The sequence below is a fragment of the Diplotaxodon limnothrissa genome, linkage group LG14 (assembly GCF_057381915.1).
Source record: "Diplotaxodon limnothrissa isolate DT_005_m linkage group LG14, D_limnothrissa_male_GT1.1, whole genome shotgun sequence".
NCBI classification, from domain to species: Eukaryota; Metazoa; Chordata; class Actinopteri; order Cichliformes; family Cichlidae; genus Diplotaxodon; species Diplotaxodon limnothrissa.
In genome coordinates this window covers 3,115,389-3,142,316 of record NC_140609.1, presented here as the reverse complement: position 1 = coordinate 3,142,316, position 26,928 = coordinate 3,115,389, and the positions used below count along the sequence as shown (strand labels likewise).

At 43.9% G+C, this 26,928-nt stretch overlaps 3 protein-coding genes across 3 annotated transcripts; all 3 read right to left on the bottom strand.

Annotated features, from left to right (window-relative positions):
• Positions 1–2,585: 2,585 nt before the first annotated feature.
• On the bottom strand, positions 2,586–7,944 carry LOC146618235 (PHD finger protein 12-like). The gene is made up of 5 exons (XM_085370570.1): positions 7,812–7,944; positions 7,602–7,697; positions 5,801–5,883; positions 5,569–5,707; positions 2,586–3,141 (listed from the first exon to the last, which is right to left on the bottom strand). The coding sequence occupies exons 1-5, from the start codon at positions 7,927–7,929 to the stop codon at positions 2,669–2,671; spliced, it is 909 nt and encodes a 302-aa protein (XP_085226696.1). The 5' UTR covers positions 7,930–7,944; the 3' UTR covers positions 2,586–2,668.
• A 103-nt stretch (positions 7,945–8,047) lies between these two features.
• Positions 8,048–24,129, bottom strand: LOC146618234 (PHD finger protein 12-like). The gene is made up of 11 exons (XM_085371468.1): positions 24,114–24,129; positions 23,107–23,214; positions 22,919–23,064; positions 19,550–19,697; positions 19,308–19,428; positions 19,097–19,229; positions 18,873–19,002; positions 11,510–11,531; positions 10,875–11,031; positions 9,342–10,038; positions 8,048–8,190 (listed from the first exon to the last, which is right to left on the bottom strand). Exons 1-11 carry the CDS (start codon positions 24,127–24,129, stop codon positions 8,048–8,050), a joined length of 1,821 nt encoding a protein of 606 aa, XP_085227594.1.
• Positions 24,130–24,531: 402 nt separating this feature from the next.
• On the bottom strand, positions 24,532–26,403 carry LOC146618233 (uncharacterized). The gene is made up of 2 exons (XM_085371637.1): positions 26,328–26,403; positions 24,532–25,142 (listed from the first exon to the last, which is right to left on the bottom strand). The coding sequence occupies exons 1-2, from the start codon at positions 26,401–26,403 to the stop codon at positions 24,532–24,534; spliced, it is 687 nt and encodes a 228-aa protein (XP_085227763.1).
• Positions 26,404–26,928: the final 525 nt, after the last annotated feature.

Below are 26,928 nucleotides of genomic sequence, written 5' to 3'. Positions count from 1 at the left end.
CCGTAGTAAAGGGACCTCTGGCTAATACGTCGGGTTCGTGTCGGGCTCGTAGCCGAAAACTAGCTTTACTGTGTTGTCTGGGTCGACTTTGCTAGCGAGAGACAGAGAGAGGCGTTGAAAGACTGCTCCAACAAAACTTATTGTTTCAGAGGAAAACACGAACACAGCGTACAGTCGAGTCTTAATAGCTTACTTACAACTGGGCTCGTCAGGCACTCTTTTCGGCTGCAGTGGTTATTATTATATTTACATGCTTCCAGCTCCCGTTTCTGCTCAGTGACAGCTCGTACTTTTCCACTCTCCTTTTTCTCCCTCCCTCGCTCACAGACACATAACGGGTATGGCAGTCCATTCTCCCTGCAGCACGGACTACACTGCCCACGAGGCTACATTCTTTAGGGCGATGCCTGTAACACTCTGCCTATTGCCTTCATATTAAATAATTTTTTGCATAATAATTTTTAAAAATATTTCTTCATGTCATTAGAGGTGACATGGGCCACGAGATTGAGACACAGGCATTAGAGCCTCTTAATGCGTGTTTTGTTTGGGTTTCCACCAGCGTGGAATTACCAAAAATAGAGAGGGCAAAAGGAAAAGGCCGCCGTGTAATCCCTTTATTTCAACAAAGTAACTGTATTCTGAATACCACCTTTTTAAACGGTAACTGTAACGGAATACAGTTACTCATATTTTGTATTTTAAATACGTAGCATTGGTACATGTATTCCGTTACTCCCCAACACTGAGTGTAACACCATGCAGCTTGCTGCTTTCCACGTCGCTCCACTCAAGCCCTCTCTCCACAGCTCTTCAGCTCTGCAGCAGCAGCTTTGGCAAAAGGACACCAAGGTGAATTTAAGCAAAGTGAGTATGCAAGCGAGGGAGCCAAGGTTGAGTAATGAGTCCAGTGCAACGATTTGGCGACAACTGAGGAAACAGGATAGGAAACAGGAATGTAGCCAGAATGAAATCAGCCTGGCTGCATTCAGGTGTGTAGTTCGGTAGCCGGTGTATAATTAACAATGGGCTAGACTAAACTGGTGTAAGTTGTCAGGTGGACTAATAAAGCAATGTAGCTGATAGTGTGAAGCACCCAGATACTCCAGATTACATAAATAGTAAAATGTTGTGTCAAGTGGTGTAACTAAAGCGTAGTTGTTTGTGAAGAACGTGCAACATTTGAGTTTAAAAGTAAATCATATCAAAGATATAATCATGCTAGAGACAACAATGTTTTTTAAAGCTGTCATTTCTAAACAGTTAATGCACCAACTTTGTGAAAGCCCTAATGTGTGACACCTTAATAACTGTATTTGCATCTGTTGCTGCTTCCTGTATTTTTGAATTAAACAACCATGAAGTACAGAAATTAAAACAAAACACATCTCTGTTTATTTCTGTTCCAACCCACGGTCTGCTTTTCACGGAGCACGTCATCACTTTGTCCATTTTTACTTTTTTTTTTTTTGTCCTAAAACAAGCCGAGCCCACCAGCATTCTGAATGAACAGTATGATGACCAGGTCCGCGTCGACCTCATTGATAAACTCTTGATTCCAAATGTGCTCTGCCCAATCATAGGCATTGGTTGCTACCGACAACAAGAAATAAAGCAGGGCTGAACCATTTTCTAATAGGGGAGGGAGGATAACGCTATGCAATATATTCATTTTTTAGAATTTATATTCAACGTTAATTGCAGCTAGGCTCAAAGTGTTAATGCTAACTTATTTTAATAAACAACATGTCATATGCAAACAACTAGGGTGTGGCAAAGATTATTTTAGGGTGGCACATGCCCACCCAATGCCACCCCTGTAGATCCACCCCTGTCAGTACTGAACTTGCTGTCTCAGAAAGTGAAAACCAAACTAGAGCTCAAAGTGGACCTAGAACAAGGCTGAAAATAACAGGCATAAACACTGAGTTTGTTCTTAGAAAATCTTTCTGTATTTACAGGTTTGAACAGACAAGCAGGTACAGACAGAGTGCTTATATACACAGCAGCACAAGATGTTAAAATGAGTGCTAAAACTATACGGTATTTACAGATGGACTACAGCGGAAAGTACAGACTAAGAACAAGTTTTATCACAAAACGTCTGGTACTCTACACAGTATCACAAATTCAATGAGCTGTACAGTTAAAAACCAAAAAATGGCAAATCTACATGAAATCCAATGTTTCTCCAATCGAGAGGCACTGAATTAAAATGTATTTACATTATATATACATGTTATAGTGTATAAGCATGTATGTTTTCATACATATATAGCTACCTGTGGTGCAAAAGCAGCAAAAGAAATTAGAATGTATGGAATTGAATACTACAAAGAAAAAAAAATGTTTGTGCTAAATGGGCTGACTGACAAAAAGGTTACACCATACATAACTAATATACTGGCAAAAACAAAGATTGAGCCCAAGGAAGTAATGTTTGCTCAAAGTCCTAACGGTCCTAACGGTTACGTCAGTCATTTAAAAGAAAAAAGAAAAAAAGAGATTGTCAATAATACTTCAAGTTCATGCAAAGATATAAACCATTTAAAAAAAAAAAAAAAAAAAAGAAGAACTTTTCCCTGTTGACCAACCAGCTGTGCAGCTTTCCCTTCATCGTGACACAGAAGGTGCAAAATAAGAGGGAGGGCGGGGCTTCCTGTGCGGATTATGGAACAGAGTTAGAACGCAGTACGGGCACTTGGTGGGGAGGTACAGTCTCAGAGTCAGCCTCATCCTGGTTGGAAAAGCCGCTTGTTGTGGCAGTGCTGGGTGGTGGTGGTGTGGAGGTGTTAGCGGTGGTGCTGAGGGTGGTGCTGATGACACTGCTGCTGCTGGTGGTGGTGCTTGTGCAACTGGCAGCAGGTGTAGTGGCCTGCTCCTCTTTGGGCTGCTTACTGGCAAACTCAGTGATGCTAAAGACAAATTGGAGGCAGCCCAGTTTGATGTAGCTGCCATGGTGGAGCAGGGCCGTGCCCTCCCAGCCCGCCCCACTGCCTCCAATTAGGCTGGAGCTACTCGCTTTGCAGCTACAAGACGGCTCAGCACCACCCTGACGTTGGCTACTCATCACTCCTCCTACTGGCAACAACCCCACCATGGAGTTGGCTCCCTCGTCCTCTTCCCGTTTCTTACTGCGACCTACGCAAAGAAGAAATGCAGCAGGTCTGAGAAAGACGTCTGTACAGACTAGTGTCACAGTAAACTCCATTAATGTGGAGACAATGCAACCATGAAAAGATTTCACTGATTACATTTTATCCACAAAATAAAAATGAACACTTTGTCTTGAAAATGAGACTAAAATCATGTGGAAAGCTGAACTCTGGCAAACATGTTTTACACTCATCATCTATAAACAGTTACAGAGAAATCTGATTTAATGCTGTTTCACACTGCAGCTCTTTACTAATCAAACATCTGTCCAAATGATCTTTAATAACAGATTAAGACTGGAAGCTTTATGTGATACAGCAACATTCAGACTTTACATAACGTGGTCTGCCACAGAACAAGTATATCTGACTGTAGGGCTGCTCAATTAATCGAATTTTAATCACGATTACGATCTGGGCTTTCAACGATCATTAAAAATGACTGAGCCGATTATTAGCCCCTCCCTCATTTATCCGCGACACCTTAAAGGCCGGTCCGTGAAAATATTGTCGGGCATAAACCGGTCCGTGGCGCAAAAAAGGTTGGAGACCGCTGATTAAGAGGACCCGAGGGAAGCCCGGAAAGCTAAGCAGAAGTTATTTGGAGAGGAGAGTGACTGCTGTTGGTTGAAAAGAGAGGTAAAAAAACTTCAGTGGTGTTGCACACCATTTTATATTATTTTTTTAAAGTCATTGTTAACCCTTTAAAGCCGGTCAGAGCAGCACGCTCCGTGTTGTGTAACTATTTTTAAATCCCTGTAGAACCGGAACCGTGTAAGCTAGCGCAATAATTTGTTTTGCATATGAAACCGGAGGAGTTGTACTTACATCTGATGCCATCAGCTTGTCCTCGGTCACGGTTTCCTTCCACATAAAGCTTTGCAAAAATTGCATAAAAAGCTCTTGCAGGAACAAAAACATAATATTCCAGAAACACGCTTTGCCGATCCGATCAGCTGTTCGTAACACTTCCCACAGTGAAACAGACGTCAGCGCGAACTGTCGCATGTCCGCCATTTCCTGGCCGAAACCGGAAGTGACGTCATTTTCGCGGAAATTGTAGTTTTTTACTTGTAGGCCTTAAAAGCCTATACTGGTCATGTTTGACCTTTCTGAATAGTTGCTGGGATGCTTAGAACTCGAATTGCACTGCTGGAAATAGTTTATTTTGATGCACATGCTGTTTTCTTTGCAAATTTGCATCATAGGATTGTTTTTTCGTTTTTCCTGCAGTATATAAAAATTGGTGTATCTCCAAAATAAAACTATGAAGACACTCAAAATAAATTTCCTGTTGTTGTAAACTATTTTTTGCAACTTTTTTGTATTTAAAGTTTTGAGGGATAAACCTCTTAAATTTCTCCAAGTAGAAATACATGTAAAAAACAAAAAAACAAAAACGATTTTCAATTTTTTTGTAGTTTATTGCACTTTTTTGCAATTTATGTAGTTACTATGGACTTAATGCATACATATTATTAAAATATGGGCTATAACAGTTGCATAGCAAATTGAAATGCTCCCACAAACGGCACTACAACATGTAAAAAAAATAATATAAGCTCTGGCGGACTTGGTTCTATAGTAGGTCTTAAAGGGTTAAATAAATATCGTCAAATAATCGCGATCTCAATTTCAGTGAAAATAATCGTGATCGTGAGCCCTATCTGACTGCTCATTTTACACTTTATTTATTTACCTTTCTCATTGCTACAATGCCACATGCACCAAGTTTACCACTGTACTGTACGTTTACTGCATCCTTACTTTTACTTTGAAATTGCAATAGCTAATAATAAGCCAGCCCGTTCTTTCCCATTTGGTGTTTTCTCTACCAGCAGGCTCGCTGGCTAGATCGCCATTATGGATGGAGATGAACTCCAACACCAAACTCATGGTTTGTTTTTTTCCTGCACTTCAAGCTGGCACTCTAACCAGAACCTACAACAGACGGAGAACTGGTTCTCTACTCAAACTAATTACATGTACCCATTAAGAATGACAAATGTGACCTTGACCACAATTTGGATGAAGAACACTAAAAGCTGACCAATACTGCAGGAGCAGTGTCAGCGTAACAAACAGCACACTGACATTAAGCACATGGGGGGGCTACACTTCCTGAAATTCTAGCCAAACTAAAACTGATTCTTTTCAGTATTAGAGTATAAATTAAAGTATTCCTTTAATTTACAGACGCAATGATGTTATGATTTCTTCACAATTAAAATTTTAACCATTTTAACCAGAACACATACAGATGAGTGGCTAAGTGGAAGAAGATGGATGGATATTCATAAAAGGTTCATACAAAATCTATGAGTGACGACCTCATCAGCAGTCCAAGTCAAACTGGGCACACAGACCTGGGTTCCTTCAAGCCAATCCAAACAGATGACGGAGATGTACTTACGAATGATTCCTTGGACTTTGGCTACCAGGCCACCGGGTGGACATGGTGAGGTCTTCTCAGAGAAATCGCACGAGTACAGGACATTATCCACTGTGGTGCCATGCTCGCTATAGTTCAGAAGCTCATAATGCTTGGTATTCTGAAGGACGACAAACACACACACACAATTTACATCTTGGTCACTAACAACCACAGGAGTGCTCTGCAGAGTGATGTAGTTTAATAGCCTCACCTCGTCATAGAAAATACAGGCATGTTTCCCCGATACGTAGTTGCAGTGACCGTAGTTTGTAAGGCACACATCCATGTCAGCACCTTAGAGAAACAGTTAAAGACTTAAACACCCTTTCCCACAACACAAAGAATACAGATTTGCAACATGGATTTTTTTTCTGCAATATTGACGTGTCAAAATGTATTTTAATGACCTGCACTCCAATGTGACATATTGTGTTTTTGTTCAGTAGTTTTTATTCCACATGGTCCTGTTGTGACCCTCACAGGTCTAAGAACTTACTTTCACAGACAACTTGCTTAAAATACTCCGATTTAAAGATGACGGTACCAACTATCACTCAACCTGACTAATGATGCAGAGATTGGGAGCTAGTACAGGCTCAGTACATTATTATATTATACTCTGTCGTGTACTGCTGCCTGTCGTGCAGAAGTACAGTCATGGTTAAAAGGATACCTTCTGTCAAGGTTTACATATTGGGACAAAATAAAAATCATCTTGTTTTTAGCAGGTCTTGAAATTAAATCTTGATATATAACCTCAGATGAACTATAAAATATGACATTACACTGTCATGTATTTGACAAAACTAAGCCAAAATGCAGAATTAGTGTATGAAGCACTAAGCAAACCCTTGTTGCTTCCATAGAAATAAAGATGACAAGTAGCAGGTACATACTGCTAATCAAACACAACTGATTAACTGATTATCAGCACGAGTGACCACCTCTATAAACTCAGAAGCATTCTGGTGTGTGTCGACATAATGCCAAAGAGGAAAGATGTCTTAAAGAATAAATGAGTGCTGCATGTCAGTATCTGAAGTTGCATGAAGCCAGTCCCAAACACGCTCATAATTCTACCATGAGAAAGATTATTCACTATTCAAGTGGAAAACATGCAAGACAACTGCAAAACATTCCCAGGAGTTAAAGTCCAAAAACAGTCACCAAGGATCAGGCAGTGCAATGACTCCAAGCACGTCAGCAAATCTGTCTGGTGGTTCTGCAAGCTGATGAATGATGGGGTGACCATCACACTGCTTCTGCATCACTTCCCAGTTTTATATCTGTAAGAGTGATTAGCTCAGAGCCAAGACACCAAACCAGGGGCCGTGGTACACCTGCTGTGTTGGCAGCTTTGTGTGTCACCAGTAAGACCATCACACAGCTATATCCATTCATGCTAGCTGTTACGGTGCATGTACGTGCTGCAGTATTCTTCTGAACAATAGGTGTTGCCCGTCCTCCAAATCAGCGCTGGTAGAGAAGGAGAAGAAGTCAAAGTTGGAAGCCAAGGAATTTTAAAGTTTTTGCCAAGTTTCAAAGTTTCAACATCTCCCTCTGTGAAACCTGTGAACCTCTAAACTTCTGTACTGATATGATGTTAGGATGCCATTAAAAACAGACTTTAACCCAGCTGCAGCAGCAATGCAACAACACACCAGATTATAAAAATGCAGAAGTGCATGACCAGCAGAGATGACAGCTTACAACATGTAACATCAACTTTGCTGTACGGTGACATTTGCCAGGCACCACACAGCAGGTATGATGGGGCCCTACCTATGTTCTACTTCGGTCTTATTAAACTTTAGTCACGAGGCAAGAATATAACCTAAATCAAACATGATTAACTAGAGTTTGGTGAACTGGTAAAAAAAAACTACGTGAGAGCAGCTTTAATGCTGTTCTCCTACGTGAACCTTTCCCCATCACAGGTGAAACCTAAGAGTGGCTCAGAGCCAGGGCACAGAATGCAGCAGGGTCAAAGTCACAGCGACTGAATGTCCTACCTGATCCTACGTGTAACGTCCTATAGCACATGCTGACAGCTGCTCCTCTTCCTGTCAGAGGGTAAAAGACCGCTCTGGCTTGCACCTTTTTCTGACCTGGGAGGAGGAGAGTGTAGGTTTTAATAATTAGAACAAAACAGCAATCAAACAGCAGAAAAACTGACTTCTTGACAAGTAAACAGACTAAACTGTAGTGCAAAGGTATCTTACTGTTTGGGTGGGGTGCTGAGGTTTTTGGGGTAGTGCTGGTGGTGGGGGGAGGTTGAGTGCTGGGCACTTTGGGAGCAAAGAGCTGCTGGATCCTCTGATAGGCCAAGAGCTTGATCATCTCTGCATCCAGTTTGTCCAGCTCGATCGATGTGCACAAAAACACAAACGCACACAACCGCTAGAAGCTAATTACATCTTCGTGAGTTTCATAGCAGAACACAGCAATACGAAGGCTCTTAAACTGTCACATGTGGCCGCAGAGTGACAAACTCACCCCCATCCTCCTCTTTTCCATCCTTCATGCAGCTGGACAGGTTGGTGATGGAGGGCAGTGTGTTGGGCAGCAGTGAGTCCGTCAGTGCAGGAGCAGCCTTTATGTCTGAGGGACAGGAGAGGAAAAAAGAGACAAACTGATGAGATGAGATAAAAGAAGGACCAGAAAAAAGACAGTTTTTGATAGTTCACTATAAAGGAAAAAAGTGCACAGGAACTATTACTGAGATAGAAGGCAAAGCAAGTTGTATCTGAATAACTTTTTTTTCTTCATAACTCAGTAACTGAAAATAAAATGTGCTCTTAAATGGCCATGTATCCTTTTGGTAAATGGGGCTGCACGACACAAAATATGTAAGAAAACTGTTAGCACCATCGATTATGTCAGCAGTGAGTATTCAATTAATAGCAACAGTAAACATTCAAAAGAGAGAAAACTCAGGTCTTTTAAAATGAACGTTTCATTTGTTTCCACTTTAGAAAATGCTTGTTTTGATAGTTTAACAATACACAGTATCTGCCAAAAGAGCTCAACTCTTTCACTGTATTTACATCCCATATCACAATCACATTTCCACTTTCTTGAAGAAACATTTTCCTAAAGACAAAAAACTGATAAATTATTAGAAGTAGAAATAACAGAATCACAATTTTAAGTGATCTGCCAAATAAAATAAGCTATGCATCCTAGACTGAGGCATGAAATAAAAAGGCCTTCTTCCCATCTGCTTGGAGCTCTTTCTTACATTATAAGGGGAAAAAAAAGAGTTCTGACAGTATTGCATCTCCTGGATGAAGCAGAGTTGGTCAGTGTGCACGCGTATGAATGCATGTGTGTTAAAGTGTGCGAGTGAATGTGTGTAAGCCTTCAAACAAGCATGTAGTGCCTGCAGTGAAGAAAGGTGAGCATATAACCATTCTCAGTTCTGAGGCCTTCTCTGTGCTTTAATGCAAAACAGACGTTATGAAAGTGGAGATGTTAATACTAATAATAATTCAGCCTAACAGCATGACTATTAACACAATTTCTTAAAGTTAAAAATGTATTTATATTAATTTAAATATGCAAAATAATGTTGCTATAGCCTCAAATTAAATGTTCTCTCATGCACACCATGGCCACCGTTACATGTATAATGAGGAGAGAGTAACATAATGATTACTTGAGTATATTATTACTATTATTATCATCATTATTATTATTAGCTGTATAAAGTGATACATTTAGACTGCAGCTTTGACATTTCTGATGTGTACCTGGAGTAGGTGCTGATCCAAACTTTACTGTGTCGTGCTCCTGGCTGCCTCTAGATGGTGCATCTGTGAAGGAACTGCTGGTGATTGAGGAGGGCTTTTCATCGGTGCTCACACACTCCTCCTGGGGCTCTGTCTGGCTCCTGTGGTTCTGTTGGCCACTGTGGGGCCATATCGTGGGGGCAGTGGGGCAGTTCTGTTGGGCACATGCATTTACAGTGCTCTCAGGTTCCTTCTTAACCATTTCTGTTCCTATGTGGTTCACCAGTCCAGAGGCAGAAGCTGATGCCGTTCTCCCAGCCTTCAGTCTGTTCTGTAGCTCAGCCTGCCTGCAGGAATCTGAGGCACTGTTACAGTCTACAGGTCCATTGGCTCTGGGAGGCTGAACCAATTCCAGAGGCCCATTAGGTTTCCTACAGTTCTGACATGGTGTCACGGTGCATTTGCAAAGAACTAGCCCTGATGGGCTGTCCTTGGAAAGAGAGGCCCCCTGGGAGTCACTGGGTGTACTGCAAGCTTTAGAGCAGGGGTCAGGGGAAGAAGTCCTTTCTAATGAGGCCTGAGTTTTCATGTCTTCTGATGCTCCACTTGATTGTGTATTTGCTTTCTGCTCAAAGTGCCACTCTGTTGATGAGGCCTTCTGTTTGATGGATAGGTGTCGCATGATACTGCACTGGAGAGCGATGACATCCTGAAGCCACTGTTCAACACAACACATGTATGTTTTTATAAAGAAGCAACCAGCAGTTCTGTTGAGAGGCCCTCCCCTTCATCAAGGATTCATTTATATCACACAAACAAACAGATACCAGAATTTATCTTTTGCTGCAATTTTCAATTAATTACTCAAAGCTCTACAGTCTGTGAAAAAAACAGACTTTCTAATGCAACTGTTGCAAAGTGCCGTGAAGCAGTTGGTTCAGCTTTCAGAACTTCTGAAACTGAATTTTCTGTTACTTTCTGATAAACACAGTACACAGGATGTGTCAGTGTTTCACTCATCTACACCAAAAATCTAACTCTCTAAAAACTTCTTGTCCAAACTCTCATCCAATCATCCAAAATGAAAAGGAAAGCGATCAATCATCCTTAACCTCCTAGGACCTGGTGTCCACATATGTGAACATCACATTTTGGGTTGGCTAGACCAAAATACTAAATGTTGCTCTACAAAGGCCTGATTTCCACATGCGAGGACGTTATACTGCCACTGTTCTATTGAAATTTAAATCGAATGTCCTCATATGTGGATCTCATTTTTCTCAGAAACAAACATCAGGTAAAAAATAAAATCTGATAATTCTTTGGTTTTACATTCATCAGGTCCCAATCAGCCCAAATAGCAAAGAGAAATTAAAAATGCATGCCATGAAAGAGTTTGGGTCTTAGGAGGTTACGCTGCTCTCCTATTAATCTCACATCCTATTACATCAGATGACACAGATTGTAGCACACAAAAGCCTGTTTTGAGGGAACTATCATTACAATCTGACTTAAAGAACATGTTAGGCAGCTGCTGGTTTCTCTTGTGCCTACCTCCTGCTGCTCAGCCTCTGTGGTGAAATGCTTTGTGGGCTGATGGTCAGGAATGCCACTACAAACCAGCTCCAGCTGGCGCACCCCTGCAGGAAGCAGCATGGGCGGAGGATTCTGGTACTGGGACTTGATGGCATCTGGCACCTGAATAAAAACACTGACTGTTAGAGACAATTTTTTTTTTTTTTTTTGCCTGTCCCGTTTGGCTCTTTTGCCATCAGAATTGTTGTCTAAAGGCAAAGAAAGATGCCCAACGGATTTACTTTACCAAACTGACCATCCCAGCCTTGCCGTAATGGTCCATTTGATTCACCTTTTATTGTTTATTTTATTTTCACTTACTGAATACGGGACAGACTTGACTGGGGGAAAGAAGGGGAGAAAGAAAGAGGGAAAGAGAAACAGCTGAGAAGAGGGACGGGGGAGAAGGGCAAAAGACAAAAACCAACAGAACGGGCAGAGAAAAAAAAATGCATATATCAATCACCTGGATCACCTGCTGAGAAAGAAAAAAGAAAGCAAGCAGAAGAGAACAAGAGTAATAGAATAAACAACATCACAATGATATATGGGAATATGACAGTAAATACTAAATGTTAAACATTATTGTGCAGCACATAAGATCAACAGAACACAGTGTGCTTTGAGGTAGGAGCCAAAAAGGGTGTAGTTTGTGGGTGTGATCACCCGTGTGTACACCTGTGAGCATGGACGCGCTTGTTTTTTGTTTTTTAAAAGGTTCCTTCATGTAATAATCTGCTAGAGGGTGTGGGGGGGCCACAGCCCCGTCCTCCAGGGCGTGAAGCAGGTGTGGAGGAGATCAAAACTCCAGACATCCAGAGGCCCCCAGAACACAAGAGACCAAGGAAGACCAACAGAGGGGCAGCTGCGCCACTGTCCCGGAAAGAGCTGAGGAGAGTCCCAGATGAGGGCTCACTCAGCAGCCGCGGAGCAGAAGCCAGGGGGAGTTGCAGTGACGCGCCCGTGAGCTCCGCCGGCAGCCAGCTGCGCCTGAGTGACCGAGCCCCAGGCCGAGAGGCCGGGGGCACCCCACCTCCGAAGTGGCCCGAGCGAGCCCCAGGCTCCAGGCCCCGATAAGCGGCCGCCAAGGAGTGAGCCGGTGTGTACCTGAACGCCCATCCCCGGACACAAAGAACCACCAACGCACCGATGTCTGAGGGGGTCCGCCACTGGCAGGGGAAGTGGTGGTAGGGGGAGATAGGCCTCCAAACCTTGGAGGGCCTGAGATGTCCCCAGAGAGGTGGCGCCTGACACCCAACCTGACATATAGACACAGACATACAGGCACACACAGATACAAACATCCATTCCCACCCTCATGCTCTCATATGCACTTACTCCACACTCAACCAACGTGGAGACAGACATAAAGAGACGTTGTACACACGATCACACTCCCCAAGCGTACTCTACAAACCGGGTCTAGGTACCCTTGCCCCTGGAGGGGGGAACTGCACCCAGACCCAGGTGGTGTTTCCCTTTTCCCTGCGGTGGGGGGAGGCAGACCGCCCCGACTCCGCAGCAGCAGGAAGGCTCCACACTCCAGACCGCAGTCGGACGGCCAACTCCTCCTCCTAGTCCTAGCCCCCCTGCTCCAGCAGGTCGCAGAGAATGGGGGTGAGAGAAGACTCCAAACCTCCCTCCACCCGCTCATTGTAGTGTTGATGCATGTGTGTTCTAAGGTGCATTTAAAACCCAGGAGGGCTTGGAGCTACCTGCCAGAGAGCAGCAGGTAAGCGCATGGTCCCTCCTGCTAGCCCTCAATGTCTACGTGTATTTAAAATTGAGAGGTGGGCAACGATGCCAGGGGTGAGGTGTACACCCTGATGGTACTTTGGACTCCGTGTATCGTGCCCACCCCCAAGATCCTATATGTATGTGTAATGAGAGTGTGAGTAATGTGAATGTCTAAGTTGTGGGATAAAATTGAGGCAGAGGCAGCCAGAAGGGGACAGAGGGGGGGGGTAGCCTCCTCTGCACCCTGGTGACATACCCCTACTCCAAGGCCCTGCATGTGTGGGTGGTTGTGGTGGAGCGGGAAGAGGGAGGCAGCTGGAGATGGGGAGGGAAGGAAGGGAGGGGCAAGTGACCCCTCCCTGGGGCGAGCTCCCCCGCTGACCCCAGTAGGCACCCCCATACTCCGCGACCCGCCAGGGAAAGGGGGCCCAGGCCCATCCAGACTGGGCCCAGTGCAGCAGCGCCGCCCGGCCCCACAGAGCCCGGGACAGTCCACCCAACCCCACCACAGAGAAAACTGCACCCACCCCACCATCCACTCATCTTCCAGACTACATAAGACAATAAACACCCAGGCTGAGATCTTCCTCCACCTCTCCTGTATCTCCCCCTCCTGCAGAGGGAGCTCCTGAGGAGAGGAAAGCTCCTGCAAGATGTGACAATCTCCCCCACCAGTTGAAGAGCCCCCCAGGTGGCTCGACGCACCGGCGGCACCCTGCTCCAGGGCTGGGCCCCCATGCACCCACCCGCCCACAACCCCGGCAACACACCAACCAGGACCCAAGCCCCCGAGGCCCGGTCCGGGTCCCAGCCCAGAGACGGAGCGCCCCCAGAACCTCACGCCCATCCCGGACCCACCCAGGGGCAGCCAGGCTACCAGGTCAGTAACCCACGTCCGTCAGCACAGACCCTCCCCTAGCCCCGCTGCACGCAGCCGCGAGGAAACAGTCACCTGAGAGCCAACAGAGCCCCTAACCGGACATGACCGCTACCCCGGGTTGAGCCCCCCAAGTAAGATGCCTATGGGGAACCCCCCGACGCCCTAAGCCTGTCCCTACCCCCACACCAATCACAACAGTGAAGGCGGGACCAAACTATGACCCCCCACCCCCACTAGGTGATGGAGCTGATCAAAGGAGCCCAGAGCAATTGATCTGATGTGGTGGCAGAGGCTGTATCAAGACTAATGTAATCTAATAGATAATTTCTATATTGGTTAGAATTAAGATTATTTTTATTTTTCCAGTTCATGAGGACTGTTTTCTTGGCTATGCATAGGGCAGTGAAAACCATATGGGCGATATTCTTTTCTGAAGTGACATTATCTAAGCTGCCCAACAAACACACTAAGGGGGAAGTTGGAATGTTACATTTCAGACACTTCGATAAGTCTTCACATATCTCGCGCCAAAACTTCTGAACTGGTGGACAGAACCAAAGAGCGTGGATATAATTGTCCGGTGAATTGGTTTGGCAGTGTGAGCAGTTGTTGGTAGACGTAAAGCCCATCTTGAACATCCGATGACCTGTATAGTGCACTCTATGTAATATTTTGTATTGAATTAATTGAAGACTGGGATTTCTAATTAGATGAAAGGTTTTTAAGCAAATCTGAGACCAGAAGTTTAGGTCTAAGTTAACTGATAAATCCGCTTCCCATTTTGCAATAGGAAGTGATATTGATTCATCTGTTTTAGAAAGCATTCTGTATATTTTGGATAGTAATTTGGGGGGTTTAAGAGTAAGAAATTGAACCACACTTGGTGTTAGAGACAATTTAACACTTTCTAGCAAATTAACCAGTACGTTCAGATGTGTCTAAACATAGCATCACTTCATATACAAGTGCACAACTGCTTAAATTTCAGAAGCTGAAAAAAAGACAGTATGTCAGTATCTAGGTAGAGCAGGGCGATATGACCAAAAATATTTCAATCAATCAATCAATCAATCAATCAATCTTTATTTATAAAGCACTTTTCATACAGAAAAAATGTAGCACAAAGTGCTTTACATAGTTAAAAGCAGCCCACCCCACCCTCCAACTCACTCCCCACACTCTCAATACACATATATCCCCCCACCCCCACCCACACACACATACACACACGCGCACACTTAAAGAGTAAAAATTGGGCTGGGCTCGCATGAGCCAAGTGAGGAAACATTATAACAGAGAGCCGTCTGCACCGGGAGCCGGTCACAGACCGCAGCCTCCGGGCTGGGCACACAGCAGGAGGGAGGCCAAGGAGCCCCCCAACCAGGCTGAGAGGACCCCAGAGACCCAGCAGCCATGGTCAATAACAGCCCCGGTGCAGAGAGCGCCCTCCGAGGAAACACTGGAGATATGACGCAATACGATATATACAGGGTAAAATGATAAAATAAATAACAACAGGATACAATATAAATATAAATATAAATAGAGTAAGAAGATTAAAAAATGAATAAGAATAAAATCAAAAAATATTAGGTAAATCCTAAATTAATAATAGAATAACAGGATAGAATAAATAAGCATAAAAAATAAATAAACGCTAAGTAAAAGCTAAATTAAAAAGGTGGGTCTTGAGCCTGTTCTTAAAACTTATCACAATATACATTTGAAAATTTGCGATAACTATATAATTGACACTAGACAAAACACTTTACAACTCCTCAACTTTATTAGTGCAAAGAAAACCCCATCAATGTATTTTCACTTAATCAAGCAGCTGTTTTTTATGTGCATTAAAGTTATATAAAAATGTAACAGTGCAAATGCAAATTCCTTGCTGACAGTTTAACCAAAAAGACATTTCCAGTGGAAATTGGCCGACATATCCTCAGCATAACCATGTATAATATCCACAAAACTTAAGAGGTTATACACACAGTGTACGGTAATATTATGTTGAAGCACAGTACATATCACTCTGCGAGGCTCCTGCCTACGACAGCCGTAACGCTCCGACAATCCATCAAGCAGTGCAGCTTCGTAGCTTAGCAAAGTTGTACTGAAACATTTGACAGATTTTCGAGCGCCGTGTACATAAAATCGTTTCGAGGTCAGTAAACACAACCAGAATTCATACATAAGGCGCACGGGATTATAAGGGGCACTGTCTATTTTGAGAAAAATCAAAGGATTGATTTTAAGTGTGCCGTATTTTCCAAACAACACGGTAATAACGTCGGCCCGCTAGCATGCGCTACCAAAAATAGTGCTTTGTTGTGTATCTGAGGGACGAAAGCTAAACCAGTTCCACCACTGAAGTTGCAGCATTTTTACAAACCAGTTCTGGTTCATCCGTTTCATTTAACAATCCGTTTTCGCCCTTCTCATTCTGCGTCGCCGCCATGTGCGCATGTATCAGAATCAGAATCAGAATCAGAATACTTTATTGATCCCTGGGGGAAATTATTTTTTGTTACAGTGCTCCATTTTAAACCAACATTAAGACAAGACAGACAATACGCTAACTAAGAATAGTACAATATATACATATATATACATACATACATACATAAGTCACTTATAAATAAATAGTTGGAAAAGAAACATGTGTAGTTGTAGCAGCAAACAGTGTGTTAAGTGGATGCGTTGTACAGGGAGATGGCCACAGGCAGGAATGATTTCCTGTGTCGTTCAGTGGTGCTTTTCGGTAATCTCAGTCTCTCACTGAACGAGCTCCTGTGACTGACCAACATGTCATGGAGTGGGTGGGAGGTGTTATCCAACATTGTCTTTATCTTGGACAGCATCCGCCTCTCCGACACCACCTTGAGGGAGTCCAGCTCCATCCCCACAACATTGCTGGCCTTACGGATTAGTTTATTAAGTCTGTTGGCATCTGCGACCCTCAGCCTGCTCCCCCAGCATGCAACAGCATAGAGGATCGCACTGGCCACAACAGACTCATAGAAAATCCTCAGCATTTTCTGGCAGATGCTGAAGGACCTCAGTCGCCTCAAAAAATAGAGACGACTCTGGCCCTTCCTGTAAAGTGCTGTGGTGTTTTTAGCCCAGTCCAGTTTATTGTCAATGTGTACTCCAAGGTATTTATAGTCCTCCACAATGTCAACACTGAGCCCCTGGATTGAAACAGGGGTCAAGTGTTTCCTGGTCTTCCTGAAGTCCACGATCAGTTCCTTGGTCTTTGCCACGTTGAGCTGCAGATGATTCTGCTCACACCACGTGACAAAGGAGTCGACCACAGCCCGGTACTCTGTCTCATCATCCCTGCTGATGCATCCAACCACCGCAGAGTCATCAGAAAACTTCTGAAGATGGCAGGTCTCTGTGCAGTGGCTGAAGTCTGTGGTGTAGAGGGTGAAGAGGAAGGGGGAGAGTACAGGGGCACCCTGTGGTGCCCCTGTGTTGCTAATCACCTTGTCAGACACACACTGTGGGAGACGTACATATTGTGGTCTTCCTGTCAGGTAATCAACAATCCAGGACACCAGAGAAGCATCCACCTGCATCGCTGCTAACTTATCACCCAGGATGGTCGGCCTGATGGTGTTGAAAGCACTGGAAAAGTAAAAAAACATGACCCTCACAGTGCTCGCCGGCTGGTCCAGATGGGTGTAGACACGATTGAGCAGGTAGATGATGGTGTCCTCTGTTCCGAGACGAGGCTGATAAGCGAACTGAAGGGGATCCAGATGTGGTCTTACTATGGGTCGCAGCTGGTCCAGGATGAGCCTTTCCAGGGTCTTCATGATGTGGGAGGTCAATGCCACGGGCCTGTAATCCTGGGGGCCACTGGGACGAGGCGTCTTTGGTACAGGGACGAGGCATGATGTCTTCCACATCACCGGGACCCTCTGCAGACTCAGACTCAGCATAAACAGTTTATGAAAGACTCCACACAGCTGGGGGGCACAGGTCTTGAGGACAAGGGGACTCACTCCGTCTGGTCCAGCAGACTTGCCTGAGTGAAGTCTCCTCATTTGCATCTCAACCTGGTATTGAGTGAAGGTGATGGGTGGGGGAGGGGTGTCAGGAATCTCACAGGAGGCAACATGTGAGGAGAGAGGCTGGCACAGTGGTGTGGCTCTGGATTCCAGGCTGACTGCAGGTGAGGTTGTGGGGGTGGGAGCAGACACTGTGGTGTCGAATCTATTGAAAAACAGATTCAACTCGTCGGCTCTATTCTCACCTCCCTCAGCTCCCCTGCTGTTGGTTGGCCTGAATCCAGTGATGGTCTTCATGCCCCTCCACACCTCTCTCATGCTGTTCTGCTGGAGTTTCCACTCCAGTTTCCTCCTGTAATTGTCCTTAGCCTCTCTGATCTTGTCCTTTAGTAACACCTTGCACGTTGCCTGGCGGAAGGATCGGGGTTCAAGAGTGGTATGTTGGTCACATGTCCGTCCGCCAGGCAACGTAGTCCCGTACGAAGTAGCGCGAAAAACAAACTTCAAAGTAGCACTACGCATTCAGCGGGAGGCGTGGATGACGAGCGGCGATAAACTTGCGAAAAGCAAGTTATGCTCAACTCCACCGGTGGATTCTGACAGCGTGGAAAAGTGTGAAAACATCCACGATCACCAACGGATTTTGAAGGGCTGGACTACTGCATGATGGAGAGGACACTGCCACGGCCCTTCTGAGGGTGTTCGACTCTGACACTGACAACGAGGATTTCTTTGGTTTTGAAAGTGACAACGAAGGAGAGAAGCGGAGAGTGGATGACGAAGCCATCCTGAGCCTGTTCGTTTCCGACATTGGAGAAGAGGACTTTGGTGGTTTTAGAGCGCAGGAAGAAGAGAAAGATGGTGAATGACTGACTTTTCTTCTTGTTAAAGCCGTGTCGCTGCACCTGAGCCTAAAAGGTAGTCTGAATCTATTTTTCTGGTGTGCTGTAGGTTACTGTTATGTACTACATGTGCAAATATGTACCCATAACTTGTTTTTCAAAATATTAATAAAAGGGGTGTGTCTTCAAACAGCCATCTCTTTCCTGACAATTCCCTTTGTGCATATTCTCTTACATATGATAAGTCAACATTGAAACACCTGCGGCTTTTAGTCAGGTGCGGCTAATGTATGTACAAAACAGGATTTTCCCCTGATTTTAGCTTGTGCGGCTAATATTCAGGTGCGCTTTGTAGTCCGGGAAATACGGTATATTATTAAAGCCATTCATTTCCTAGATCTCCACCTGTGTCCCAGTGGCCAAGAAAAAACGATTATATGAAATCCAACACACTGCACCGTACGTCTACCTTGATGGTTTTCTTGTTGCGCTGGTGAGTGGTGGTTGGGAGCATTTTGTCGATGTACTCTACGCAGGAAGTCCAACTTAACTGCGTGCTGGGACATCCTGTCCTGGAACTGATCGAAGAGCTGACAGCGGCTGGACAGGCTGAGGCTCCTCTGATTCAGCTGCATAGCAAACAAAAATATATCAATAAAAATTTACATCAATAAAAGGAAAGGGAAAGCAGCTTTAGCTTAGAATCAGCACAGTGCATCTTACTACTAAGTGCTCCACATGGTTTGGACACATCCATTTGCCGGCAGGTAAAGCTGTGAGTGGAGGGTCCAGACAGTCCATGTGGAACAGGAGGGGACAGTAATCGCACTGGATCAATGGAGCCAACCTGCAACTCCTGAGAGACCAAATAAATAGAATTAGTACCTGCTGTCATTGCTTCTACTTCTTTGCACTGTGCTCCAGAACTCCTGACCTGTTGCATGAAAAGCAGATTTTGACTGGCAAAGGGACTAGACCATTGGGATCCAGTTCATGCTGAGGCCGCCTGAAGGGCTTTCCAAGCAGCTCTTCTTTTTTCCTCCGTTTACTGCTGCCTAGAAATCCAAACAAAAGAGCAACATTGAAGAAACAGTCTAAATTGCATATATAAAGAGGTATTTTAAACTTAGGGTGCTGAAAGAAATCATATTTTGGTAGTCATTATGACTGACTGACCTGGTAGTGCAGTGGTGCACGTGAGCTCACTCGGCAGCTGAAACTGAGTGGGGTTTCTCTCCATAGCAGCCGCTATTAGGAGCTGAAAGGGCCTCTTGAGGAGTCGCGGGGTCGGAGCAGAAACTGTAGAACTCTCGAGCTCTGCACCCTGAACTTCATCCTCAGGCTCTGCTGCCTCCTCTCCATCGTTCTGCTCCTCTGAGGGGGTTGGGGTGGATGAAGTGTTGGAATTTGTCCAGGTTAGCTGCTTAGCCTGCTGCTGGTTCTGCGGTCCAACAGTTGTACCTGGGCCACTCGTAGACAAGGGCCTGCAGCTCCGGCCCCCGGAGGAAGACCCTCAAGCCGCAGTGGGCCAGCGTTGAGCTCCAGTTTCATGGCTGGAGAAGCAGAGCGCTTGGAGGAGGATTTCTCTGGCAGGCCGCTGGTCTGTTCAGACTTCTGTTCTCTTTTCTGTACATATTCGCAAACAAAACCCAAACACGGATTTAAAAAGCCATCTCTTGACCCTGCTGTCTTAGCAAATCATAGATGAATCTCTAATCTTCCTTTCATCTCAAAAATTCTTAAAAAAAATAATTTTTAAAAAGCTAACAGATCAAACTAAGGGCCCTGGTACACCTGCTGTGTTGGCAGCTTTGTGTGTCACCAGTAAGACCATCACACAGCTATATCCATTCATGCTAGCTGCTACGGTGCATGTACGTGCTGCAGTATTCTTCTGAACAATAGGTGTTGCCCGTCCTCCAAATCAGCGCTGGTATAGAAGGAGAAGAAGTCAAAGTTGGAAGCCGAGGAATTTTAAAGTTTTTGCCAAGTTTCAAAGTTTCAACATCTCCCTCTGTGAAACCTGTGAACCTCTAAACTTCTGTACTGATATGATGTTAGGATGCCATTAAAAACAGACTTTAACCCAGCTGCAGCAGCAATGCAACAACACACCAGATTATAAAAATGGAGAAGTGCCTGACCAGCAGAGATGACAGCTTACAACATGTAACATCATCTCTGCATCCAGTTTGTCCAGCTCGATCCCTGCACACACACACACACACACACACACACACACACACACACACACACACACCCACACAACCGCTAGAAGCTAATTACATCTTCGTGTGCTTCATAGCAGAACACAGCAATACGAAGGCTCTTAAACTGTCACATGTGGCCGCAGAGTGACAAACTCACCCCCATCCTCCTCTTTTCCATCCTTCATGCAGCTGGACAGGTTGGTGATGGAGGGCAGTGTGTTGGGCAGCAGTGAGTCCGTCAGTGCAGGAGCAGCCTTTATGTCTGAGGGACAGGAGAGGAAAAAAGAGACAAACTGACATTGAATATGACGGCCCAGCTGTGTAAGTGTTTCAGTGTCTAAAAAGTCACTCCAACTGGTTGATACACTTGCAAAATTTCTACAAAAAGACTTCATTTAACACACTTCAAAGAGTCACGAGAACTTGTTGCAACATTATTTCACCTCCTTTAACTATCATGAGTGTGTTTGGGGTTTTGGGAGTCAAGGATCCCAATAAAAATCAACAGCACATCTTACTGCTGTGTCTACTGCATGAAGAGTTACAGCAAACTGACAGAAGCACTGTTATCAGAAGTAATTTCTGACCACACCAATGTCCACTTTTTTCCCAGTTAATGCCAGTCGTTTATCTGGACCTCTCTCCTATCACATCGAAAATGAATCAAAACTCAGAACCTCCGATCGATACGGTCTTGCCCATGTCAGTTATTTTGGTTTGTAAAATCTGTCAATAGTCCACCCATGATTTACTGTCCCCTTTGAGACAGACATGTATGTTGTCACCTGACACTGCTCTGTCCAGTCTGTGGCAAGTAAACGTAAAGAGATGTCAGATACCAAGTCAGCTTCCCACCTGAGCAGTCTGTACCAAATAAAAATGCTGTTTTTTGTCTTACTCTTAGTAAACTAAATAAATAATTCACTGACCAAACACCATCCACTCTGATAATTTTGCATCTGCTGGTGAAAGAAACTGATCTGACATCAGTGTTAAGTTAACAAGCTCTATGTGACAAGCTCTAAAGAGTCATGCATTAAATGAAACAGCAGGAGTATTTCTTGTAATCAAATTACTCGATGAATAGTTGCAGCCCTGGCTAGTACTACAGGCAGAAACAACAAGCCTGTATGATGACTTTAGAATTACAAGTTTAGTTTACTTTAATTACTGTTAAACTACAGTGTTATGTTTTTACTTGTACTTACAATTTCCAGAGAAAACACTAAAGGCTGTTTTTGTGCTTAGATTTAACTCGTGCTGTGTCACTAATATTGCACTGTAATACTATTGGTACCATAGCAGTGACAATGGATTCACACTTCGGTCATCTGTCACCATCCCAGAAATGTACTAGTCAGTACTAATACAATAGAATTATGCAATTCTCAATACCAAAAAAAAATGATCATCCCATGTACATAAAGGCTGCCAACCGACACACTGCTCAAAACCCCCACAACACCTCCTCCAAGTGGTGAGCACATGGGGGGTGGGCCTATGTCATCTCTTTAGCCTGTACACAGCCAGACTGCATGGGCTAAAACACAGTCTCTGGTTAGACTCCCTTGAGCTCTTCCCCAGGCCTGGCTCCAGGGTGGGGCCCTCGTAATCACTATGGTTACTGTACATTATCTCTTACACTTTAAAGTATTATTAGAATAAATTATTATTATTATCATTATTACTATTATTATCATTATTATTATTATTAGCTGTATAAAGTGATACATTTAGACTGCAGCTTTGACATTTCTGATGTGTACCTGGAGTAGGTGCTGATCCAAACTTTACTGTGTCGTGCTCCTGGCTGCCTCTAGATGGTGCATCTGTGAAGGAACTGCTGGTGATTGAGGAGGGCTTTTCATCGGTGCTCACACACTCCTCCTGGGGCTCTGTCTGGCTCCTGTGGTTCTGTTGGCCACTGTGGGGCCATATCGTGGGGGCAGTGGGGCAGTTCTGTTGGGCACATGCATTTACAGTGCTCTCAGGTTCCTTCTTAACCGTTTCTGTTCCTATGTGGTTCACCAGTCCAGAGGCAGAAGCTGATGCCGTTCTCCCAGCCTTCAGTCTGTTCTGTAGCTCAGCCTTTTTCATGTCCCCTGATGTTCCACTTGATTGTGTATTTGCTTCTCAAAGTGCCACTCTGTTGATGAGGCCTTCTGTTTGATGGGGTCGCATGATACTGCACTGGAGAGCGATGACGTCCTGAATCCAGCTGAAACTGAGTGGGGTTTCTCTCCATAGCAGCCGCTATTAGGAGCTGAAAGAGTCTCTTGAGGAGTCGCAGGGTCGGAGCAGAAACTGTAGAACTCTCGAGCTCTGCACCCTGAACTTCATCCTCAGGCTCTGCTGCCTCCTCCTCTCCATCGTTCTGCTCCTCTGAGGGGGTTGGGGTGGATGAAGTGTTGGAATTTGGAGTCCCAGGTCGGCTGATTGGCCTGCTGCTGGTTCTGCGGTCCAATAGTCGTACCTGGGCCACTCATAGACCAGGGCCTGCAGCTCCGGCCCCTGGAGGAAGACCGTCAAGCTGCAGCCGGCCAGCGTTGAGCTGCAGCTCCACAGATGGAGAAGCAGAGCGCTTGGAGGAGGATTTCTCTGGCAGGTCGTTGGTCTGTTCAGACTTCTGTTCTGTACATAGACACATAAAAAAACCAAACACTGATTTAAAAAGCCACCTCTTGACCCTGCTGTCCTACCTAGTTAGAGGCGAATCGCCAAACTTCCTTTTATCTCAAAGATTCTTGAAAAAATAATTTTTAAAAAGCTAACAGATAATTTTCAGAGGAATGGCTTATTTGAACAGTTTCAGTCAGATTTCAGAGCTCATCACAGCACAGAAACAGCTTTAGTGAAGGTTACACATCATCTTCTCATGGCCTCAGTGCAACGTTCAAAACTTTTGACCGTAATATTTTATTAAAGCAATTAGAGCATCCTGTAGGTATTGATTTCTGCAGTGGTTTGTATCATATTTATCTAAGGTTAATTATGGATGTGCTAGGACCAATTCTGTTTACAATTTAAATGCAGTATCATCAGAAGGCATAGCATACATTTTCACTGCTATGCAGAGGACACCCAACTTTATTTATCTATGAAGCCAGGTAACACACACCAATTAGTTAAACTGCAGGAATGTCTTAAAGACATAAAGACCTGGATGGCCTCTAATTTTCTGCTTCTAAATTCAGATCAAACTGAGGTTATTGTACTCGCCCTGAAAATCTTAGAAATATGGTATCTAACCAGACTCTTACTCTGGATGGCATTACCTTGGCCTCCAGTAACACTGTGAGGAACCTTGGAGTCATTTTTGACCAGGACATGTCCTTCAATGCACATATTAAACAAATATCTAGAACTGATTTCTTCCAATTCCAATCTTTGTGTAATATCTCTGAAATAAGAAATATCCTGTCTCAGAGTGACGCTGAAAAACTACTTCATGCATTTATTACTTCTAGGCTGGACTAGATGTTTTCTAATATTTTGGGACATCATTTTAGAGACAGAACATTACTTTTTACTTACCACATTGTTCATTCTCGCCAATGTCTGAGATGCAGAAGATGATAATTTACACTTTGCACTGTCTTCATGGATTATTGGTTCATTTTACGCAGATTACATAATAAAGTCAGTCTTGTAGTCCTTGCAGTCATATCAAACACACAGGCCAGCACCAAGAAATAAAGAAAAGTGCAAGACGCACTGAAAACGCTGACCTGTGTATCTCAATAAAAAAAAAAACCTATATACATATGTACAGAAATAACTCCTCAGACTAGCCGCATCATGATGGTCTCTGTGTAAGATGGAGAGATGTTTCCAGCCTTTCCAGACACATCGCAGACATGAGGAGTTAGAAAGTTTGCTCCAAAGCACGAGGAAACATCCATATGTAACATCCATGTTCCATATGTCCAGGAAAGGCTTCATTGCTGATCACAGCCGGAGACGTTTCCTTGGTGGAGTGGGGCTCCTGCTGCTGCTCTCCTCCTCTGCAGGCTTCCTCTTTGCACCCTGTGTAAACCTCTTCAGAAACTGGCAGAGCACCGACATGATTACTCTGCCGTCAGAGGTGTAGTCTGTAACTCTCCATCGATTTGTCATTTCCCTTTCCTCTGTGCAATACACAGTGGAAATGACTCTGGTGATGGTGTCGCCATCGACATCCAGGGTGCAGACGCAGTTCCTCTGATCTGCCTTGAGGACAGAAAGATCTGCTTTCTCTGGAAGCAGAGGTGTGAGGAACCATGAATGGAGGTGGGACCCTGCAGGCAGAACCATTAAACCAGCTGGTGAGTTGGTAGGAGGAGATGGAGTGGTGTTCTCCAACTGGCTCTCTGGCACATGGGTGAAAGGTGTCGTCAGCAGCAGTTTGTTAAAGAATCCCCTGAAGGCAATATAAGGAAACGCCTTCGTCCCCATAACCAGGTTGTGGTTTAATGAGAGGACCAGATTTTTCATAGAGTCCACATGGCTGGGGCTCAAAGGACGGTTCCTCAGGTTGGAGATTAACATCTGGCGTACGCAGACAGGACTCACCAGCTCAGCTACGAGAAAACAAAAAGATCATCTGTGTTAATCGTGACATAATCAGACAAATTACGGATTTAAATGTCAAAACATGGCTTTATATCATCATATGCTATTTCTACACACAGACAATGAGAGGCCCGCAGCAGCACTCTTTATGAAAGCCTTAAGATTGGTAGAAGGTGAGAAAAATGGTTTTGCACTGTAAATGACTAAATTTCATGTTTTAAACCAAAGATCACAGCACCAAACTCTGCTTGTTAGCATGTTTAAACAGTAAAAATGTCCTGCTGATAGAATTCATTTGCAAATTCACATTTTAGCTGCATGTAAATTAAAAATGTACAGCTCATAGTAAAGAATAACTTTGTGTGTTCTTGGTGACTGTGAACAACATTTCATGATAAATGAATGTCATCCATAATATTTGTGAATTATGGACACATTGTCAGTAAGGCTGCATAGAGTTTCAGTGATGTTTAATAATGAATTCATGTTCAGCACTTATTCTTATTTTATTTAAGCATCAGTCTGTTGAAAATAAAACAGCTAAAGTCAGGTGAGAAACCTCCAACCTGCTTATTGCATGCACACAGTTTCAATTTCTCACCGAGCACATAACATACATCTGGACACCTGTACAGACACGGCAATACACAATGCACTCACATAAATATGATATACTTAATTCAGCATCAGTAGCTATAACTGATTTTGCACATAATGCGTGCAAGATCAAATTTTGGCCACATCTCCGAGGACTCCCTAACCTCCCTCAAAATTTCCCAGCTTTATAAACGCAACGAGTGCCTCTGTGAACTCTCACAGCTCCATCATGCTTCTATACAGATTCGTAATTTATTAACTTAATCGTCAAATTCAGGGCCAGTTGCTAAAACATGTAAACTCAAACCCTCCACATACAAAAACAGGACTCCAGGATGACCGCACTGACGTCAGACGTCAGCCTCCCGCAGGTTCTAATGACTGACGTCGTTTCCATGGCGCGTGCATTAAATTGAGTGTTTTTTTGTTTTTTAGCATTTTTCAAACCAAAATTGAAGTTTCTAAAGTTTGACATATTTCACCTGAAATGTTCACACTCATGAAATCTTCCTCACTTTAAAGTAATAAAAGGCCAGTCTAAGGTGTATTTGTTTGCTTAAATATTCTATTATACTTATTAGCTCACTAAGCTTTACCATAGCGCTCATCCAGAATACGGGTGACACCAATGGAGAGCAGGTACTGCTCACGCCGTACTCCGCCGGAGCTCATTTTTGGGGTGTTTGAATCCTCGTTTCAAGCACTAGTTTTAAAACTTTGGAAACAAACAGATTTTCACAGCGCTATTAAACAAACCTCCTGCTCGCACTCTCATGTGAAAACCAAATTCGAACGTTGGCTTCTGCTTTTATACCTGCCGCGCTACACGTCATCCTCATCACCTTGACTCCCAGGGTCACGCAGGCGACGCGGAGTGATTCAGAATAAGTTTCCTATAATTATCAGATTTTTAAAAATAATAATTCTCATTTAGTTTCGCAGTTTCTAATCATAAGTATTTTAATTATTGAATATGTAATATGTAATGTTTTTTTGATCATGAATTCGTCTCTTTATAAACAACAAGTAACTGAAAGCCATAAAGAAAATTCATCACGTTAATTAAGTCTGCTTATTTCCTTTGTTAAAATGAACCGAGTTAGTCCCTCCGTTTAAAAAAAAATCTTTAAAGAAAATAAATCACATTTATTCGGGAAAAATAAATAAAAATATTCAAATGAATGAATAAAAAATTAA